General features: G+C 64.2%; 1 protein-coding gene across 4 annotated transcripts in view; it reads left to right on the forward strand.

Moving 5' to 3' along the window:
• The window catches only part of ABR (ABR activator of RhoGEF and GTPase), a 103,474-nt gene that overhangs the window by 45,298 nt on the left and 38,352 nt on the right, over positions 1-19,824 (forward strand). For 3 of the 4 annotated variants that reach the window (XM_073315149.1, XM_073315150.1, XM_073315152.1), the window contains exons 2-5: positions 4,592-4,776; positions 14,469-14,573; positions 16,030-16,215; positions 18,150-18,257. In XM_073315149.1, the coding sequence (XP_073171250.1) occupies positions 4,592-4,776; positions 14,469-14,573; positions 16,030-16,215; positions 18,150-18,257 (584 nt within the window). Of the gene's footprint in view, positions 1-4,591; positions 4,777-10,991; positions 11,439-14,468; positions 14,574-16,029; positions 16,216-18,149; positions 18,258-19,824 lie in introns of those variants that run through there. The other variant, XM_073315151.1, reaches the window with a different exon arrangement.

A 19,824-nucleotide genomic window follows, 5' to 3' on the forward strand; every position in this document is an offset into this window, starting at 1 on the left:
GTCGTGACATTGCGGCCCCCAGGCCGGCTGGGAGGGAGCGCCTCTCTCGCCGAGCCCAGCCCCTGCTGCCGCTCCGGTGTCCGCGGGCCGAGTCGCCCTGGGGGGCGCCTGACCCCGGTGTTGTGCTGGCTGAAAGCCGGGGCCGCACTGAGGTGGGCTGTGGGGTGGGGTGATGCTGGCTCCGTTGCCCCTTTGCCCCCCCCCCCGCCCTGCCCGGCCCGTGGGACGGAGCAGGGGAGAGCGCAAGGCCCCTTCCCCCATTCCTGCGGCCGTGGGAGGCTGAGCTGGCAGCCGGCAGGATTGTGCAGGAGCCTGTTGCCATGGCGATGGCACGGGCCTCACGCCGCGGGCCCTGCAGCCGCTGCGGAGGCGGGAGCTGGGGACTCGGGCGCGCGCCAGCCTGGCCCGGTTGGAGCAGGGCTGGCGCTAGGGGCTGGCACCCCCGGCTCTAGGAGAAGCTGCCAGCAGCAGCTGGTGGAGGTGGGCATGAGCTAGGGGCCGTGAGATCTGCCGGCTGATCCGTGCCCAGCTGCCCTGGGACTGGCTGGCAGAGATGTCTTGGCTCGTCTGGCTCTGCGGACTCCACGTGGGCCTGAGGGGAGCAGGGGGAGCCAGAGAGGGGCAGGAAAGGACGCAGGGTGGGGTGCAAAGGTCCTGGGTTGAGAGACACCTGCAGAGCTGTCTGGGGGGGACCCCAGGGCTGGGCTACCAGGGGCTGCAGGTCAGGAGTGAGGGGCACCAGCAGAGCTGTGGGGGCAGGGCTGGGCTAGCAGGGGCTGCGGGTCGGGATTGGGGGGCACTGGCAGAGCTGGGCTGGCGGTGGAAGCCCAGGGCTGGGCTAGCAGGGGCTGTGGGTTTTGATTGGGGGTCACCAGCAGAGCTGTGGGAGGGGGGCCCAGGGCTGGGCTAGCAGGGGCTGGGGTTGGGTTTGGGGGTCACCAGCAGAGCTGTGGGAGGGGGGCCCAGGCTTGGAAAGGAGAAGGTAGAGCTGTGGCTCCACCCCCATGCTCTGGGCTGTTGCTCTAAAATTCACCCAAACTCCTTAAACAAGGAATCAGAAGTGAATCAAACCCCCCCCCCCCCGCAAAGTGAGAGGAGTCCCCCGCTTGTCCCCACAAGTGGGGATGTGCTAATGTAACGTGCTAGAGCATTGTGTATATAACCCGGGTGGATTCCCCGGGGCTGTGCGCGTGCGAGCCGTGTGCGCGTGCGAGCCACGTGCATGCAGAGGTGGGGAGGGAGGTGCGTAATGCAGCGTAAAGTACCCCCCTCCTCCCCATGCGCCACGCAGCCAGTGGGATCTCCCACCTCTCGTGCCATGTCCGGCAGTCTGGGAGGCAGCGCGTGTGTGGGTGCGATGGAGGGAACCCCGTGCTAATGAGGGTGACTCAGGAGCATGCGCTCGGCTGCTTGTCCCAGCTGCTCCCTCGACAGCCTGCCGCAGCGCTGCCAGCAGCCGGGGCCGGCGCCTGGCCTGCTGCTCCCAGGAGCAGGGAGGGCTCCCTGCTGGAGCGTGCTAATGAGGTGGGAACCTGGGCTGCCAGGCTGTGGCTGCATGCACACACGCGTGTGTGTGTGTGTGTCCACGCACGGACACACGCGCCTTTCCAGGGCCACAGGAGCCAGACCCAGCAGGACGAGCCCAGCGGGGACCCTTCTGCGTCTGAGCGATGGGGGCTGGGCTGCCCGGCGGTGACCACGCTGGGTTGCTTGCTGAGCTGTGATGGGGTCAGTTACGGGTTCGCTCTGTGCCGTGCTGTGTCCCACCCAGGCCCGTTCTGAATGGCTCCAGCACTGGCCTCCCATCCCCTGGCATGGGGACATGATTCCCCAGGCTAACGGGCCCAGCAATGTCCCTTGTTCCTGGCCCTCTTCCCTCCCTGGCTCATGCTCACAGGGTCTGACTCTGGAGGGCTTTAAAATCCTCTTGGATTTAAAGATTTATCAGCTTGAAATATTAAATTGCAATGAAATATTAACTGCAGCTAAGCATCGTGCTGTGGGGCTTCAGTGAGCCAGCTTCGCACGAGGGCTCTGGGCCAGGCACACGCAGTGCAGGGGGCTGTGTGTGTGTGGTGGGGGCTCTCTGCCTCTGCCCGGCTTTGCATGGGGGTGCTGGGCCGGGCACACTCAGTGCAGTGGGCCGGGGGGGCTCTAGCCCCCACCTGCCTTTGCGTGGGGGCTCTGGGCTGGGCGCACTCAATGCAGGGGCTTGAGGGGGCACCCAGCCTCAGGCTTCAGGGTGCTGGGATCATTGTGGGGTCAGGAAGGGTGCCCACAGGGACCAGGCTGTGGGGTGGAGCAGAGGTCAGTGCAGGGTGCACACAGAGAAGGCATTTGCTGTGACAGCGGGTGCTGGCTGGGGTGGGAACATGCCTCCAACTGGGGTGGCAGGGACTCACCATCTCTCATAGTGCCCGCCCGCCCCCTCCACCAGCCACTGGGTTGGGAGCTGCCCTGAGGGGCCAGGCCCAGCCTGGTCTCCCAGCGCAGAAAGCTCCCACTACAGCTGTCCCTGCTCCAAGAGGCTGGCACTCACCCCGGGAAGGGCCCCGTCGGCCTCACGCAGACCTGCCTGAGAGCAGCTCCCAGGGGCCAGGCCTGGGCTGGAGAGCCCCTGCCCCAAGCTCCTGGGGATCTGAGCCTTGGGCCCCCCAGCATTCACCTGCTGGCCAACCCCAACAGTCCAGCTTCCCTTTCCCCCCTGCCCTCTGGATCCCCCCACTCAGTGCCAGCCCCCAGCCCTCTGGATCCCACCCCCCCTTGGCACCAGACCCCTGCCCTCTACCCATCTCGGGGCTGCTGCATTTGGCTCTTCCCTCTGCTGAGGCCATTGCTATTTCCGTGGTAACCGGCCAGGCCCCCCCCCCACTCCCCCCAGCTCTGCAGCCTGTGGAGGATGAAGCCGAGTCTGGCTCCAACCCCTGGGCCTCCTTGCCCTCACCTGCAACAGAGGCAGTTCATTGCTCCCAGCCTGGCCCCGTCCCTCCGGCTGTAGCCTGTCAGTGATGAAGGGAGGGGGCGGCTGGGACAGGCAGGCCTGAGGTGGGGGGGCTCAGCGCTGCCTGAGAGAGTCCGGGGACAGAGAGTGAAGTGGTGGGGAGAACTGCCCCTGTGCTGCCTTTAGGGCTGGTAGCCCTGCGCCCTTCCCTGCCATTAACATCCTGCTGGAGCTGGACTGCTTTGCTCGCCCAGCGCCCCATAGCGAGCTGCTGCGCTGGGGGGCAAGTGTCGCTGAGGGCCACGACTCCCGGGCCTAGCAAGCTCTGCTGTTGGCGGGCTGGGAAGATGCCGTGCCCCCCCCCCAACCTTGAGCGCCGCGGGGACAATGACCTAGAGGGGAAACTGAGGCACGGAGAGGCGGAGTCGTGACTTACGCAAACCACCCAGCGGGTCGGTGGCAGAGCCCAGGAGTCCTGGCACCCAGGCCCACCCTCATTGCTGCTACTGAGGGTATAGGAATGAGGGGACAGATTCGCTTGGCACCTCTGCATGGGGCGGCAGGCTGCAGCGGAGTCCTCCCCTCGCATGGATCACTGGCTCCCTAGCCCCCTGCTGCTGCTCAGCCCTGCCCCTGCCCCTGCCCCTGCAGCAGGATGCCTGGCAGAGCCGGGTCCCTGCATCTCCGGGGCAGTACTCAGCTGTTAATTGTGTGTCAAGTGTGCCCGTGGGCTTGGCTGGGCAGAGCATGGCCAGGAGGGGACCAAGGGGGCCACGGTGGCTCGTTGCGCCGGGGAAGGGGCCACTGCTCCTCAGGGGTTAAAGAGCTGGCTGGGGGCTAGCCCTGGGGAGGGGGAAATGTGCGGGGAGGTGGTGCTCTCAGTGTATGTGTGTTCGTGACTCGTGGGGTGGCTGACTCTCCGGGGTGGAGGGGGCTGTGTGGCTGGCTGTCAGATACATGCAGACGTGCCAGGGAGCTGTTGACCCTTGGGGCAGAGGCGCTGAGGGGCCCCTCCAGCCCTGGCTGACCCCTCCCCGGGGCACAGTCTCTGCCACGTGCCTGACCGGAGCAGCCCTAAAATCAAGCCATGCAACGCCCGGGCCCTGCAGCCCTCCGCAGCCGGTGCCAATGCTGCCGGCTCCAGTGCAGTGGGGCACCCCGAGGCCAAGCGCCCACGCCCCTGCCCTGGCGGAGCTGGGAGAGGGCCTCTGCCCAGCTGCAGGGAGGGATGGGGGGGGCTGGTGGAAAAGGGTTTTTCCTATTAACCATCAGTCTCTGTCTCAGCACCCACCTTGTCCTGGTGCCACACACCCATTGGCTGCTGGAGTCAAAACAAGGGGGCGGAGCTAGGGAAGTGACCTCACCTATTGGGAGCCCCACCCCCAGCCCTATAAAAAGCAAGATGGTGCAGCAGGCAGGGAGAGTGCTGAGCTCTCAGCTCTCCCCAGTGGGGAGGAGTGCCCTGGGGGTAGACAGGTGTCTGATGGCTTAGCCCCTGGGTGCCATGCCTCTGGCCAGCCCCGTCTCCCACCTGGGGTCTGCTGCTGGATGGTGCCATGGCGGCGAGGGGCAGGCAGCCCCCGGTGCACTATGCCTCCCTGGGTGCCCTAGTGGCAGACACTCACCGGCCTCTCCTTGTTCTCCTGGCAGACTTCAACTACGGGGCGGAGGACTACGACGCGGAGGGGAATGAGGAGCCCAAGGTGCCACCGGAGGGCTCGGAGACCATGCCCTACATCGACGAGTCGCCCACCATGTCGCCGCAGCTCAGCGCCCGTGGCCAGGAGAGCGGGGATGGCGTCTCACCCACGCCCACCGACAGCCTGGGCACTGGGGTAGGTGGCCACGTGACAGTGCTGCTGGAACCTGGGGGGTCTCTGCCCAGCACGGGCGTGACACTGGTGACTGTGGGACCCGGTGTCGCTGGAGCTGGGATGGTTCCGTCCCCTGGCTCCCCCTTCCCTCCAATTCCCCCTTGACCACCTAGCTCAGCCCACTGTCCTTCTCCGCCTCTTCTGGCTTGAGAGGAGGGGCACTGAGCAGCCTGGCTGCTCCTTTGCTAGCATTTCTTCCCCCTCCCCCCAGTTTGGGGGTGAGCAGCACGGGCTGGGGCCTGGTGGTTCAGGGCAGGGCGAGTGTCCAGCTTCAGTCGGCTAGTGCCACGGTCGGTTCCTTCCTTGGTGCTTTGCTGTGGTGAAGGGCGAGGAGGGCTTGTCAAGAGGGCCATCCCCAGAGGGAGGAGCTGCTGCAGAGCTCCTAGGGCTGTCAACAGCCTGGCAGCCCTCCCCCTTGCTGACTGTGCACTGCAGCGTCCTGCCCAGGGGCCTGGCTGCTCTGCATGGGCCCTGCCCCTAAGAGGGGAGGGGTGTGGGGGTCTCTGGCCCATCATCCTCTCTCCTCCAGCCTGTGCCTGGTACAGGGCACCCAGCTTCTGCTCTCCACCCCAGAACCAGCTACATTTCAGTGCTATTCAGTGGCGCTCTGGGATTCTCTGCAGAGCTATGGAACAGCTCCTGGGGCCAGCAGGGGGTGGGGTGGAGTGGGAACCCCTCTCTGCCCCCCATCTTGCCTCAGTGGATAGTGACTCAGAGGCCCAGCCGCTGGGGAGGTGGGGGGGGGCAGTTACGCCTATTGGCTGGGCATGCTGGGGGTACAGGGCAGGGGTGCAGGGTAGTGGCCCCGTGCCCTCCTTTCCTGACCCCTGAAGTGCGATGTCAGGGCCTGGCGTGGGAGCCAGTGGAGTAGGGGTGGGGGGCTTCTGCTGCTGTGGCTGGAGCTGCTTGGGCAGGACCCTGGTGCCTCTTCCCGGCTCTGTGCTGCAGCCTGCAGCTCGCTGACTGGGCACAGCCGGCCCCTCTGATGGGCTGTGCACGCCATCTAGTGACGGAGGGAGGGACTGGGCCAGTTGAAGGCTTCTGGTAATTTTCAAGCAAGTGTCTTTGGGGCGGAACCTTTTTAAAGAGAGCCCTCCCTGGTCAGAGTATTAGGAAACCCCTCTCTGGGAATGGGAACCCCCGAGAAATGGGAAGGGTTGGCTGGGGGGGGGGCTCTTGCCATGCTCTGGGCAGCGCCAGTGTCTGGAAGGCTCAGGGGCGTGACGTGTATCTCCCCAAGCATTTCTGGGGGCTCCTGGCGAACAAGCCATGCAGCCTGCTTTCCCAGCTCCCTTGGTTCTGATACGCACCAACCCAGCACCTTCTCGGTGGCAGGTTTCTGGGTGGGTTGGAGGGCAAATGCCTGACGCTTTAGCATGAGCTGAGTGCGTGGAGGGGGTGAGAGGAAAGCCTTCCTGACCTTGCAGCAGTGGGGCCCCGTGTGCCTTGGAGCATGGGGCTTGTTCCTCAGGCCATGCTAGGCTGAGGGTAACAGTTTCTCGTGGCCGTGATGTGAGGTGCATGTGGCCAGAGAGGCCTGTGTACCAACTCTGGGACTCCTTGTTCAGGGCAAGGCAGTGCCAGGAAAGGGTGGGTTCTGCCTCATTGAAAGGGTTACGGTCTAATCCCTGAAGGAACAGGAGTGAATGCGAACACGTGGCTTCCTCCCACCCCCCCGGCCTGGTGGGGCTGAGATGCCAAGCTGGGTGGAGGACCTAGAAAGATGGGGGAGCCCCTGGGCAGGCAACAGGCCCCAAACTGCCCAGCTGCAGAAGAAGGGAAAGGCAGATGGCAGCATGTGCCAAGGGGCAGCAGGAATGAGCTGGATTGAATCCAACCCAGCCCCTGCCTGCCTGGGGTCTTGATGCCAGCTGTGGATCTCCGAGCTCGGCCTTCCCCCGCCAGGTGGCATCAGTGAGCAGGGACCTGTGGCTGGTTAATGATGTCTCCGAAGTGTGGGTGCATCCACTTTCCTAGTATGGGGGGAATGTGGTGTCGCTCTGGGCCTGGATCATCTCTTCCCCCCCCCCCCCGGGGCTGCCCCTCGGCAGGACCCCCGGCATTGCCCTGCGTTACTGCCCGTAGATGGGCATGGTGCCTTCGTCCTCTTCCTTCCCCACGCGGCTTATGGACTGACGCCAGTGCCCTGTGAGAAAGTCCTGGAGGGGGACCGCCCTGGGGGCTGTGGCTAGCAAGCCGGGGCGGGCAGGCCCGGGTAGCACCGCCATAGCCAGTGAATGCAGGAAGCAGGCAGCTGGACATGTGTGGGCAGGGGCAGTCTCTTCGATCTGCTGGCACTGCCCAATAGCATCAGGAGCTGGCTGTTTGCGGGGGGGGGGGGGGGGCAGCAGCTTGAGCGCTGCAGAGCCTGGGCGTGGCTGGGTACAGGAGCTGGCTTGTGCTGTGCCGGGCCTGACTGGGGGCAGCTATCTAGCTGCTGGGCCTGGGTGTCTCAGGACAAAGCCTCAGGCTGTTCCCTCTCCCAAGGGTGCCCTGCCCCCACACTGGATGGCCACCCTGGGACCTTGTGCCTGGTTACAGCCAAGGGAAGGGTCCCTGGCCCAGCCCCTGGGCAGAGCTGCTGCCTGCCTGGCATGGCTGCTGCACAAGGGGTGCATGCTCCGGCCCTGATCCTGTGGCTGGCCCCAAGGGGTTGGGGGTAAGGGCAGGGGCATGCTGCATGGCAGTGCCCTGGCATCTTCCTGTGTCCAGCATATGGTGCCATGGGTGCCCACAGAGCCCTAGCCTGTAGGGTGCACATGCACTGGAGAGATGCTCCCACGGGTGCCCTGCTCTCCTGGCAGCTATGCTGCTGGCCCCTCCTACCCCAGGGGCATCCAGCAGGGTCTGCCCCTCCCCAGCTGCTGCAAGGGAGAGCCCAGCCAGGGCTGGAGTTTCTGCCACGCACTCCCTCCTCAGCTGTCCCGGAGCTAATGGGATTTGGAGATGCTGGGGCTCCAGCATTGGCTCTGCCTTCAATCCCATTATCTGTGGCCGGGCAGTTCCAGGCTAAGCCGAGTGCCCTTTGGACGCAGCGGCTGGTGGCTTTAACCCTTCGCAGCTGCCTCCCCAGCGTCAGAATCGGGGCCTGCCTGCTGGCTGGGATCTGCCAATGAGAGGCAGCTGGCTTGTGCTCAGCTTCTCCTCTTCCCACGTGGGCTCAGCTCAAGTGAGTGCTGGCAGCTGCAGAAGGGGGACCCGAGGGCCCCTGTCCATGGGGCTCAGCTGAGAGCCCTTGGGCTGGTGGCGCTCTGGATGCGGGGCTGCAATTTGGGGCTGAAAGGGGTTTCCAGGGGGGCTGGGGACTTGCAGCCAGCGCTGGTGGAGGGGGCTGTGAACAGGCCCCTGGGCCCTGTCCTGAGCGCGTGGCTGTTTCCCGCGCTGGAGCGGCATGGGGAGCAGGCAGGCATTGCTGCTGGGCCATAGCCTCCCGCCCTGGGGCCGCCTCCTCTCACCGGGCATGTGAGGCGTGGGCTGGGCTGCTGCACCGGGAAAGGTGGGGGGCTGTGGTTCTGGGTGAGAATCCCCCACATCAGACCATCCCCTCACTGACTCCCCCCCCACCCCTGGCCCTCTCTGAACTCTGTGCACAGGGGTCTGTCCTGGGGCACCTCTGCTCCCTAGGGCTGAAGCGTGGTCCTGGCTCTTACCCACGTCAGGACATGGGCGGGCACGGGCTCTGGAAACCCCCAGTGCCTCCTGGTTGGTCCCTACCCCGGCACTGGGGTCCTGGCAGCTGCAGGAAGCGGTGGAGGAAGACAATAAGGCTGGCACATGCAAAGCAGGTCAACCTCAGCTTCCCCTTTCCCTGGAGTTGGGGGCAGGTGGAGGCAGCTATTCCAACAGTGAAGCTCCCTCCCCGCGTCCTTAGCTTGCAGGGGGCCCTGGGAGCCTCCAGCCACTGCTCCACTCCTTGACAAGCCCCATCCTGCTCCCCCTCATCTGTTCCCGGCGGCCAGCTCAGGCCCGGTGCGCCCAGGCCATGCGGGAGACTGCCCCCGTCCAGTCTTTTCAATCAGGAGTCCCTGGCACTGGTGTTACATTCATAGAATCATAGAATATCAGGGTTGGAAGGGACCCCAGAAGGTCATCTAGTCCAACCCCCTGCTCGAAGCAGGACCAATTCCCAGTTAAATCATCCCAGCCAGGGCTTTGTCAAGCCTGACCTTAAAAACCTCTAAGGAAGGAGATTCTACCACTTCCCTAGGTAACGCATTCCAGTGTTTCACCACCCTCTTAGTGAAAAAGTTTTTCCTAATATCCAATCTAAACCTCCCCCACTGCAACTTGAGACCATTACTCCTCGTTCTGTCATCTGCTACCATTGAGAACAGTCTAGAGCCATCCTCTTTGGAACCACCTCTCAGGTAGTTGAAAGCAGCTATCAAATCCCCCCTCATTCTTCTCTTCTGCAGGCTAAACAATCCCAGCTCCCTCAGCCTCTCCTCGTAACTCATGTGTTCCAGTCCCCTAATCATTTTTGTTGCCCTTCGCTGGACTCTCTCCAATTTATCCACATCCTTCTTGAAGTGTGGGGCCCAAAATTGGACACAGTACTCCAGATGAGGCCTCACCAATGTCGAATAGAGGGGAACGATCACGTCCCTCGATCTGCTCGCTATGCCCCTACTTATACATCCCAAAATGCCATTGGCCTTCTTGGCAACAAGGGCACACTGCTGACTCTTATCCAGCTTCTCGTCCACTGTCACCCCTAGGTCCTTTTCTGCAGAACTGCTGCCTAGCCATTCGGTCCCTAGTCTGTAGCTGTGCATTGGGTTCTTCCGTCCTAAGTGCAGGACCTTGCACTTATCCTTATTGAACCTCATCAGATTTCTTTTGGCCCAATCCTCCAATTTGTCTAGGTCCTTCTGTATCCTATCCCTCCCCTCCAGCGTATCTACCACTCCTCCCAGTTTAGTATCATCCGCAAATTTGCTGAGAGTGCAAGCCACACCATCCTCCAGATCATTTATGAAGATATTGAACAAAACTGGCCCCAGGACCGACCCTTGGGGTACTCCACTTGATACCAGCTGCCAACTAGACATGGAGCCATTGATCACTACCCGTTGAGCCCGACAATCTAGCCAGCTTTCTACCCACCTTATAGTGGGTAGAAAGTCTATAGTCTACATTCACTGCCCCCAGCCAGCATGATCCTCGCGCTGCCAGTTTCAGCCCTGGGCGGGGGCTGGATGACATTTGAGCGCTCAGGAAGGCACAAGAGGTGGATTTGGTATCCAGGAGGCAGCTGTGTCTCTTTCTTCCTGTTGGGCAGGGGCAGAGGGCTCAGGCCTCAGCGGCTGAACTCCTTGCTCCCCATCCCAGGATCTGCCACAACATCCAGCAGGGGTGCAGGGCTGCGTCAGCTTGGCTGGTGGCTGAGCCGTTCCACACTGATCACATCATTGGGGTCCAGAGTCAACACCCTGCTGGAAGGAATGGAGGGGTACCAGGGCTGGGTTTGCGAGGCTCCTTCCCTGGCTGTGAGGGCTGGCCAGGCATGTTCTGGGCCAGAGCTCTGCTGTAAATTTACCCAGCTACCCAATCCCATCCTGCCCAGCACTTGCCTCCAGGCTGCATACGAGGCCTGATCCCCTCTAGGGGGAGGTCTCCGGGTGACCCTCTCCCAGCCCCGTCCCATCCTGTACGATCCCCGCTGCCAGGCCCTGGAATTCCTTCCCGGACTCCCTTGTGCCGGGAGGCAGCCGCTGCTCTTGGGGCTCAGTGCAGAGCCAGGTGACCAGCTAGGGGCACTGCAGAGGTGCCATGCAGCGGGACCAGGGAGCTCTGCCAAGACTGTGCCCAGGAGTGGGGGTGGAGGAGAGAGCCCCTGGGCGGGGCCGGTGGGACGGTGCCGTGGGCTCCGGGGCAGGGGCCCTCGCCAGGCAGCGGCCAATGCTGGGGTGTGACTGTCCATCGCCCCTTAGCCTGGGCTGTGTGTGGCTCGAGGCTGGCCCTGAGGAATTGTGTGAGCAGAGTGCTTGGAGCCTGACTTCCCTGCCTGGACGCTGCTCGCTTGTCCCGTTGTGGCTGTGGCAGGTCACCGGGGAGAAGCTGGTTCCCCAAACGCTCCTGCGCGCGGCGCTGGCCACACGCCAGGGAGCACCCCCCCTCCCCCCCCTCCTGAGGCAAGACGTTCATTTCCTGTGCATTGCTAGGCGGGGCTGGCTGGAGGAGCGCAGACGGCAGGGGCCGGGAAGGGGTTAAGCAAGCCGGAGCAGCCTGTGCCGGGCTGGCCCCTCGCCCTGTGCTGACAGCCCTGGCGTTTCCGCAGCCTTGTGCAGGCTCAGGGCTGCCTGGAACGTGGTTTCCTCTCCGCTCTGGGAAGCCTGGGGCCAAGCTGCCCTGGCTGGCGCAGGCAGGACTCCCGTAATGGCTCCTTTGAGCAGCAGGCTGTGGCCAGCTCACAGGGCTGAATCGGGCCCAGCTGGCCTGCTGGCGTAGGCCTGTCTGGAGCTGTGGGCTGTGCCCTCTGGCCTCCTGCCACTCTGCGGGCCATGGAGGAGGAAGAGGAGGCCATAGGGTATCTGGACAAAATCCTGGAGGATGAAGAAGATTCGGAGCCAGGCACCCCCACCAGCCCAGGCCCGGGGTGTACCTTCCTGGCCTCCAAGAAGGTGGGCACACATCCGCCTGGGGAGGAGAGGGGGGCTGGGCTGGGGGGGGTGTCAGCTTGTGTCACTGTGCCTGTGGGCAGAGCTGGGGGCTCCTGGCACCTCTGTGGTGGGTGCTGGGCTCTGTGGCATTGAGCCCTAACCCGGGGGGGCTGCCCCAGTCACTGGGATGTAGGTTGGAGGGACAGGCAGCGAAGTGCCCTCCTCTAACAGGGCCATGTCTCCTGCCGGGGGGAGCAAGCTGGGCAGAGCAGTGAGGTGTACCTGGGGCCGAGGCTGGGGGGCAGGGCAGGGAGCCTGGCCTGGTGACACCAGTGCTTGTCCTGGCCTCCCTCAGAGGGTGGTGATTAGGGCTCCGATGACTGGGGGAGGGGGACAGATTCCGTCCCTGGCTACAGGGCTGCCCTGCAGTACGAGCCCAGCCAAGCCCTGGTGCCAGTGGACCCAGCAGCCCTTCCCCTTGGCAGGACGCGTTGGACGGCACAAAGGGGCTGCTGGCTCTGCAGGGCCCTGGGGCTACAGCCTTGGCCTCTGTGCACCGGGGGGCTGGGGCCATGCACTGGCTGAGGAGCTGGAGGTCTCTGCGTACCCGGGTAGCAGTGTCTCCACTCAGCCACACAGGCCTCTTGCTGCCTGCTCTGGAGAGGCACTGGGCCAGCTCCTGCTCCGAGCCCCTGGCTCTGCCACGGATGTGCTGTGTGGCCTTGGGCATGTCCCCAGGTGCTGGCTGCTGCCCTCAGTAAAGCAGAGCCAGAACTGCTGGTCTCAGGGCTGGGGGCTCACAGGGGACAGCCGGGGGCTCTGGGACTTGCAGGCCCTGGACCTACCTATGCAGCAGGGGCAGCCCCCGCTCGCCGTTCCACTCCTCCTGTGCCCCCGAGAGGATGGCAGGGCCCAGTGCTACGGCCTGTGGGAGGTAGTGCCCCGGCCGGGCTTCCCAGACAGGCTTCGTGGGGCAGGGCCTGTGCTGGAGCCCAGAGCCGAGGCTGGTGCTCGCCTGCTCTGCCCTGGCATGGGCAGCAGGGCTGGGGCTGCCCCAGAGAAGCAGGACCAGCCTGTGACTAGTCAGTGGCTAAAAACCCACAAGAAACGGTTCTGGCCTCGCCCGGCTCCTGCCTTAAAGGCCCAGGGCTTGTCTGGGGAGGGGCTGAGGGCACTGGGCACAGTCGGGGGCAATGGGGATCGGCCTGCTGGGAGACAGGCCTAGAAGAGGTGCCTGGAAGTGATCCAGGCCCGTCCACTGGGGCCTGATTTTCCCCCCACCAGGTGCTGGGTCCCCCCTGGCCAGAGGGAGCAGAGGGTGCCGTGTGGTGGGGGAGGAGTATCTGGCTATCAGCAAATGGAGCTTCCTCCTTACCAGCAGGGCAGTGAGGCTCGCAGCCCCCACCTCACAGAACAGGGGAACTCCCTCCCCCATGGCCGGGGAGACGGCTTCAGGACTGGGGGGAGGGGGGGATGGTGGCCCTGGGCCAGCTCCAGGAAGGTTAGCACTTCCTGCCCATGGCTTCCAGTGGTGCTAGCCACGTCCCATGTCACAACAGCAGCCGCTGGTGCCCACCCAGGGCAGGGTTGGGCCCCAGTCCTTGCCGGGCTGGGCGTGCAGCCGTCCGTCCAGGCTCAGGGTGTTGAGGTGGGCCAGCTTCATGGGCCCCTCTGCCTGCAGGGCACTGACTGATGTGAGGGGGTCTGTGGCCTCGTGGGGGAGGCTGCATGGCCAGGGGCTCCCAGGCACCTCCTGGGAAGGGTCTGCCTTGGTGCCGAATGCTGGATCCAGCCGGGAGGGGGGTCGCTGAGTCCTCACCAGCTGAGCCCCGGAAATCGCCAGTGTTGCAAACCCTCCAGAGCGGCCCCTGCAGCAACCCTGCCTCATGCTGGGGCTGGGCTATGGGCTGCAGCCCCCTCTGTAAAGAGCCAGGGGCCCTGAGGATCTCCAAGCATGGGGCGTGCGGGGTAGGGAGCTGTTGACTACAGGGCGGGGCTGAGATGCAGCCACTTCTGCTTTGCATGTGGCCACGCATGCGCTGCCAATCCAGGCCAGACTGGTCCCACTGCCCACCCTGCGTTTGGCCCGGACACCTGGGTTAGCACCCATGAGCCAGGGGGAGGCTCTTCAGATCTTCCCGCACAGGGTCTTAGCTCTGGAAAGTGGCACTGGGAGCCACTGGCACTGGGAGCGACCCTGGCTTCATGCTGAACTGCGCCCAGCCCCTGAGAAATCCCTTGCCCAGCCTGGCTCTGCGTAGCCAGGGGCCCTTGGCTCTGGGGCTGAGGGGGCTGGCTGGTGCTGCTGCCATGGCTGCTTGCCCCCTTGGACCCATGGGGGAGTGCGCTGCCCGGGCTCAGAGCCCTGGGGGGAGCTGGAGCCTGGTTGAGGAGGCCGTAGAGCGGGGCAGAGGGCGCTGGCTTGGGTGGAGCGTTAGGTTCCTGGGCTGCTGTTGTCCCCAGGGCCTGGGGGCACATGGGGCTGCTGAAGCCAGGAGGCTGGCCACCAGAAGCTGCCCTGGGGTAGCCCAGCTCCTGTACTGAGGCACTCCCACCCCTCGGACAGTGGGCCGTGCGCAGGGCGAGTGTCAGAGGGGAGACGGGTAGGACTGCGACCTGGCCCGAGGATGGGATCCCTGCTGGAGTGCCGGCCTGGGTGTGAGCAGGGGGAGCCAGGGAAAGGGTGGCGCTGGTACAGGGCCAAGGGAGGCGGGGTTCGGTTGGCAGCTGGCCCAGTCCCTGCAATGAACATAATGTACCTGGCGGCTGTGGGCCTCGCCCTGGAGGGAGGGCCAATATCTGAGACCGCAGGAGCCCCAGCAACGGAGCTGGGATCCTGCCAACTGAGGAGGAGGGAGGACAGCAAAGCCAGCTCTGCCCTGGGCTTCCCACCGCGCCCAAGGCTGATGCTGCTCCCCTGGCACCAGGCTCTGCCATGCATCTCCCTGGCCACGCCAGCCTCCCTCCCTGCGGAGAGCCCCTCCCCTGGGAGCGGATCCTGGGGGTTCCTCTTGCAGCACCTAGACCCTGACGTCCCTTGTTGTCATGCAGGGCGAGCGGGATGCCGGGAAGGGGCTGGAGATGCGGAAGTTGGTGCTCTCGGGCTTCCTGGCCAGCGAGGAGATCTACATCAACCAGCTGGAGGCGCTGCTGCTGGTGAGTACGGCCCAGCGGGCGCCGGTCCCCTCTGCCAGGGCTAGCCCCCGGTACTGAGCCCTGCGCTTCCGGGTGCGAGGCTATGCCCTCCCGGGGTCTCTCCCCTGCTGCATCAGGAATCTGGGCAGTGGGGCTCCAGCGCCCCCTATGGGAAGCGGGCGTTCGGCTGGCTGGAGACCTGCCCCAGCTCCCTTCAGAACAGGGAGCATCCCTGCTGCGGGGTGCGTCTCTAACGTTAGCCCCACTCGCAATGGGAGCCAGCCCGGGCAGCCTCTCCGCCCCTCGTGGGAAGCAGGGTGGGCGGCTGAGGGTGCCACTACCTCGGAGGTGGGGGACCTGAGTAGCAGCAGTTCGGGTGGAGAAGGACGAGTCCCTCTGAGGCTGGGGTGGGTGCAGGTCTCTGTCCCCTCCTGGCTGCTGGGGTCAGAGCTGCTAATGCAAACGCGTCCTGCCCGCCCCCTGCCCAGGGGCTGGGATGCCTGGCCAGGCATGTAACTCCTGCATCTGTGGGATGGGGGCTGACCCATAGGTGCCCGTTCCCCACTGCCACCTGCGGAGCGAGGGCTGACGTACGCTGGGGCCAGACGTCTCTCCACATCGCACCCTGTGCCTGGCCTGGCTGTCCCTTTCCTGGGCCCTCCTGCACCTCCTGGTGGCGCTGCCCTGGCACCCGGTCCTTCCCCTGTGAGCCCGCTGCCCTTGGGTTGCGCAATAGGCAGGGCTGTCAGGGTCCTGCCTTCCCCTTCCCAGCACAATGGGGAAGTCTGTGCGGACACGCAAACCGAAACTGCCGTCTGCAGCCCCCACACGGCATGGCGCGGGCAGCGTCCCCACACCGCGGGGCCTGGAGCCCCCTTCTCCTGCTCCCAGCTGGGTCCACGCCAGCCTTGGCTAGAAAGGGCTTCTGCAGATCTGTGAGAGGAGGGATGGCTGGATCCTGACCCACCCCCCCACCCCCGCTAGCCCAGCCTTGGGCTCCCCCACCGACTCTGCCTGTGCCCCTCACTCCCGACCTGCAGCCTCGCTGGCTGTTCCAGCTTGAGGAGTTTCCTGCTCTGAGATCACACACTGAGTGGCTCTTCCCCCATCCCAGGGCAACATGGGGCTTGACCCTGGCAAACTCTCCTCACCTAGCTTGACCCAAACTTGCAGGCAAGTGCCAGAACTGAACATTGACCCCTTGTTTCCCATGGGCCTAGGACCCACAGGGGGTGGCCTCCTGGGATGCAACACCCCGGCTGGAGCAGGCTGCACTACATGGTGGGACCTGTAGTTCTCAGGGGCTGCCCCCCTGGCCTGGCCTGAGAAGGGTGGCTCTCGGCTGTCCCATGTCATGCCAGTCAGGGGGCCCTCAAGCTCCTGTCTGGCTCTGCTCCGACCCCTTGGCAGGCACCGAGCCTGGCCTGTCTCTGTGGCAGGTTCCTGCTCTAATGCTGGCTTCCCCTGCTCGCCGCAGCCTATGAAGCCCCTGAAGGCCACGGCCACCACCTCCCAGCCTGTCCTCACCATCCAGCAGATCGAGACCATCTTCTATAAGATCCAGGACATCTACGAGATCCACAAGGAGTTTTACGACAGCCTCTGCCCCAAGGTGCAGCAGTGGGAGAGCAAGGTCGCCCTGGGGCACCTCTTCCAGAAGCTGGTAAGCTCTGCTCCCCTGCAGGTGGCTGGGCATGGCTGGGATCTGGGGCGTTGGCCCTGGGGTGGGGGCAGGGCTTGTCTTCTGGCTCCTCGCCTGCTCGCTGCCAGGAGAAGGGAGGGATTGAGCTGAGTCCAAGGTGTTCTTCCCAGGTGCAAGCCTAGGCTGGAGGGGGAGTGGCAGAGCTCTGTGTGGGGCAGTCCTGGGTTGGAATGGCCGGGGGTGGCTCCTGGGGAGACCAGGGCTGGGACTGCAGGGGGCTGCAGGTCCCACACAATCTGCAGGCTCCCCTCCTGCTCCCTGGTGCCGGGGAGCCGAGTGGGGCTGTGGGCTCTGGCTGGGCTGTCCCAGGGCAGTTTGGAAGACCAGGGACCAGGCTTTGAGAGTCTCTGGAGCAGCAGCAGGTGGCTGCAAACCCCTCTGGATAGGGGTCTGGGCCCCACGGAGCCGGGTGGCTGTTGCGACAGCTCACACCAAGTTGGGCCATGTGCAGGCTGCAGTCGCTGCTCCGATCCCACGCGGGCTCGCACCCTGGGTGTGCTCAGCAGCAGCCCCCCTGAGTGAGGCTGATGGAGCCTGCGGGGCTGAGGGCTTGGGACCGTTTCTCTCTGGTCTGTCTCCTTCCAGCACCCCAGAGACAGGCAAAGCCCCTGAGCTTGGAGATGAGCAGGGCTGGGTTATGGCAATCCAGGCTCCCTGTGGCTCCACCCCCGGCTTGGCACTGCACAGAGCCCATGCCCAGAGAACAACAGGCCCCCTTGGCTCCCCGGGGGCAGAGTGGGCGATTCTCTCCTGTCCCACGGCGCCTTGGACAGGAGCAGGTGGGGGCCCGGGACGGCGGAGTTGGGCGTTAACAGCATGGCTATGCCGGTTACGCTGGCAGCGGGGGCGCGCTTCCCTCTTCAGAGCTGGTGGCACAAGGTCTCAGCAGACTCGGGCAGATATCGCTGTGCCAGTTACGTGGGGCTCACGGGTCCCACCTTACTTCCTGACTGCAAAGGGCCAGGAACTGATCTCTCTGTGCTTGCTGCGAGGCCTGGCTCCAGGAGCTGGGGCCTGGGAAGCCTTAATCTGCTCTGAGTGGCTGCTGCTAGCTAGGTGAGAGGGCTGCCAGGCCCTGGCACAGGGGGAGGGCCGTGCAGACACTCCTGGGAAGCAGATTGCTCCAGGTTCCCTGTTTGCTTCGTAGGCTCATGCAGCAGCAAGCGCCTGCTCTCAGGGGAGCTTGGCGGGCTGGTGTGCCGGGGGTTGGTTGGTTAGTGGCTGTGCTGGGGAAGCTTCCTTCTACCTGCGCCCTCGGCTCCCTGCCCTGTGGGGAGCCCCCTGTACCCGCTGCTGTGGGGTGGGGCTGGGAGAACGTCCCTGTGCCGGGGAGGCTGGTTCCTGGCCCCTGGCAATCTGCTCTCGCCCAGCACGGCCTGGGCACCTTCTCCCAGCTCCCTGTGCCCACCGCAGGGGCTGATGGGCATAAGCGTCTCCTGCAGGCTCCTCCTGGGGTCAGTGACCTCCCCAAAGCAGCCAGGCTGGGGAGAGGAGGCTGCACCGAGCTCGGCTGCCTAGGGAGGGGTAGCTGGCACACATGGAGCCTGCTGCTGCGGCCCACCCCAGCCGTCAGGCTGCACCTGGGGTCCTGTTAGAGCCCCTGACTCCGGGGTGGGCAGCACTTCGGGGGGGGGCCCGGGCAGAGTTGCTGGGGCAGGCGCTTCCCCAGAAGGGAGCACCCCTGGCCGTGTGCCCCTTCTCCCCGCCCAGGAGGAACTCGCCTGCTCCCCCGCCCCAGCTGGGCAGGCATGTGAGAGGGGCCGGCTCCGGGGGAGCGCCCCCCCGCTCAGGTTGCTATGGAAACTGCGGAAGACAAAGTTCAAAGGAGAGGGCCCCCATCCCAGGCGTGTCCTGCCAGGTCTTGTGGGTAATCCCCCTCCTCCGCTCGCCCCCAGGCCAGCCAACTCGGCGTGTATAAAGCCTTCGTGGATAACTACAAGGTCGCGCTGGAGACGGCGGAGAAATGCAGCCAGAGCAACAACCAGTTCCAGAAGATCTCCGAGGTGAGCAGGGCGGGCCCCTCTGGCAGCTGCCCCGGCGGGGCGGAGGGGGGGTGTTTGCTGGAAGCCTCTGGCCCTGAGCCCAGCCGCGCTTGCTGGGTGGTGGCATGGCACAGGGCTCGCGAGGCACCGAATGGATCCCAGGGCAGGACCCAGCCTGCTCTCCCCTCTTGGCTGGCTGGCGTGGGGGGCGACCCGGGCCCAGGGGTGCGGCTCCCACTGCTGATCCCGCTGCACTGGTGCCTGGGCTCCGTGGTCTGGTGTGAACACAGCAAGGTGGCGAGCGTGGAGCATGTGCCCTGCAGGTAGGGTGACCAGATCCAAAATTTGGGGCTTTGTCTGCCTTATATAGATGCCTATTACCCTTCAACCTCTGTCCTGATTTTTTTTTTTTTTTCACACTTGCTGTCTGGTCACCCCTACCTGCAGGCTCTGTCCAGAGAGCTCAGTGGGGGTCAGGTTGGAGCCCCTCCTTTGCCCTCTGGCTGGGATATGGGGAGTTGGGGAGCTCACTGGCCCATGCGTGCCGAGAACTGACTGGCTCAGTGGCATGCAGCACCCACTGCTATAGCAACAACCTGCAGGCATTCAGGCAGGTGTCCCTGGAGAGCGGCATCCCTGGGCCAATGCCAGCCTGTGTCCCAGGTGGGCTCCATGGCCCCCATGGCCAATGGCATTTTGGGATGTATAAGTAGGGGCATAGCGAGCAGATCGAGGGACGTGATCGTTCCCCTCTATTCGACATTGGTGAGGGCCTCATCTGGAGTACTGTGTCCAGTTTTGGGCCCCACACTACAAGAAGGATGTGGATAAATTGGAGAGAGTCCAGCGAAGGGCAACAAAAATGATTAGGGGACTGGAACACATGAGTTATGAGGAGAGGCTGAGGGAGCTGGGATTGTTTAGCCTGCAGAAGAGAAGAATGAGGGGGGATTTGATAGCTGCTTTCAACTACCTGAAAGGGGGTTCCAAAGAGGATGGCTCTAGACTGTTCTCAATGGTAGCAGATGACAGAACGAGGAGTAATGGTCTCAAGTTGCAGTGGGGGAGGTTTAGATTGGATATTAGGAAAAACTTTTTCACTAAGAGGGTGGTGAAACACTGGAATGCGTTACCTAGGGTGGTGGTGGAATCTCCTTCCTTAGAGGTTTTTAAGGTCAGGCTTGACAAAGCCCTGGCTGGGATGATTTAACTGGGGATTTGGTCCTGCTTTGAGCAGGGGGTTGGACTAGATGACCTTCTGGGGTCCCTTCGAACCCTGATATTCTATGATTCTATGGTGACGTCTGGGCACTCTCGGGGCATAGTAACGGGGCTGGGCTGGGCTGAGCAGGGCTGGCTCCAATGTCTGTTCCCAATGCAGGTGCACTCCGGCTGGGAGTAGAGCGGTGGGAGCCCACGGGCAACGGCCTTTCCCATTGCCAGGCTTCACTGAGACGTGTCTCTCAAACCCATTTGGTTCTTGCAGACCTGGCCCCCTGTACCCCAAGCCTGGCTCAGTCACGTGAGCTCCCTGCCTGTTCCCATGTGGCACTTGCTGGCGGACGTGGTGCTTTCTTGGTGCCATGCG

Source organism: Lepidochelys kempii, chromosome 17 (assembly GCF_965140265.1).
Source record: "Lepidochelys kempii isolate rLepKem1 chromosome 17, rLepKem1.hap2, whole genome shotgun sequence".
Lineage (NCBI taxonomy): Eukaryota > Metazoa > Chordata > Testudines > Cheloniidae > Lepidochelys > Lepidochelys kempii.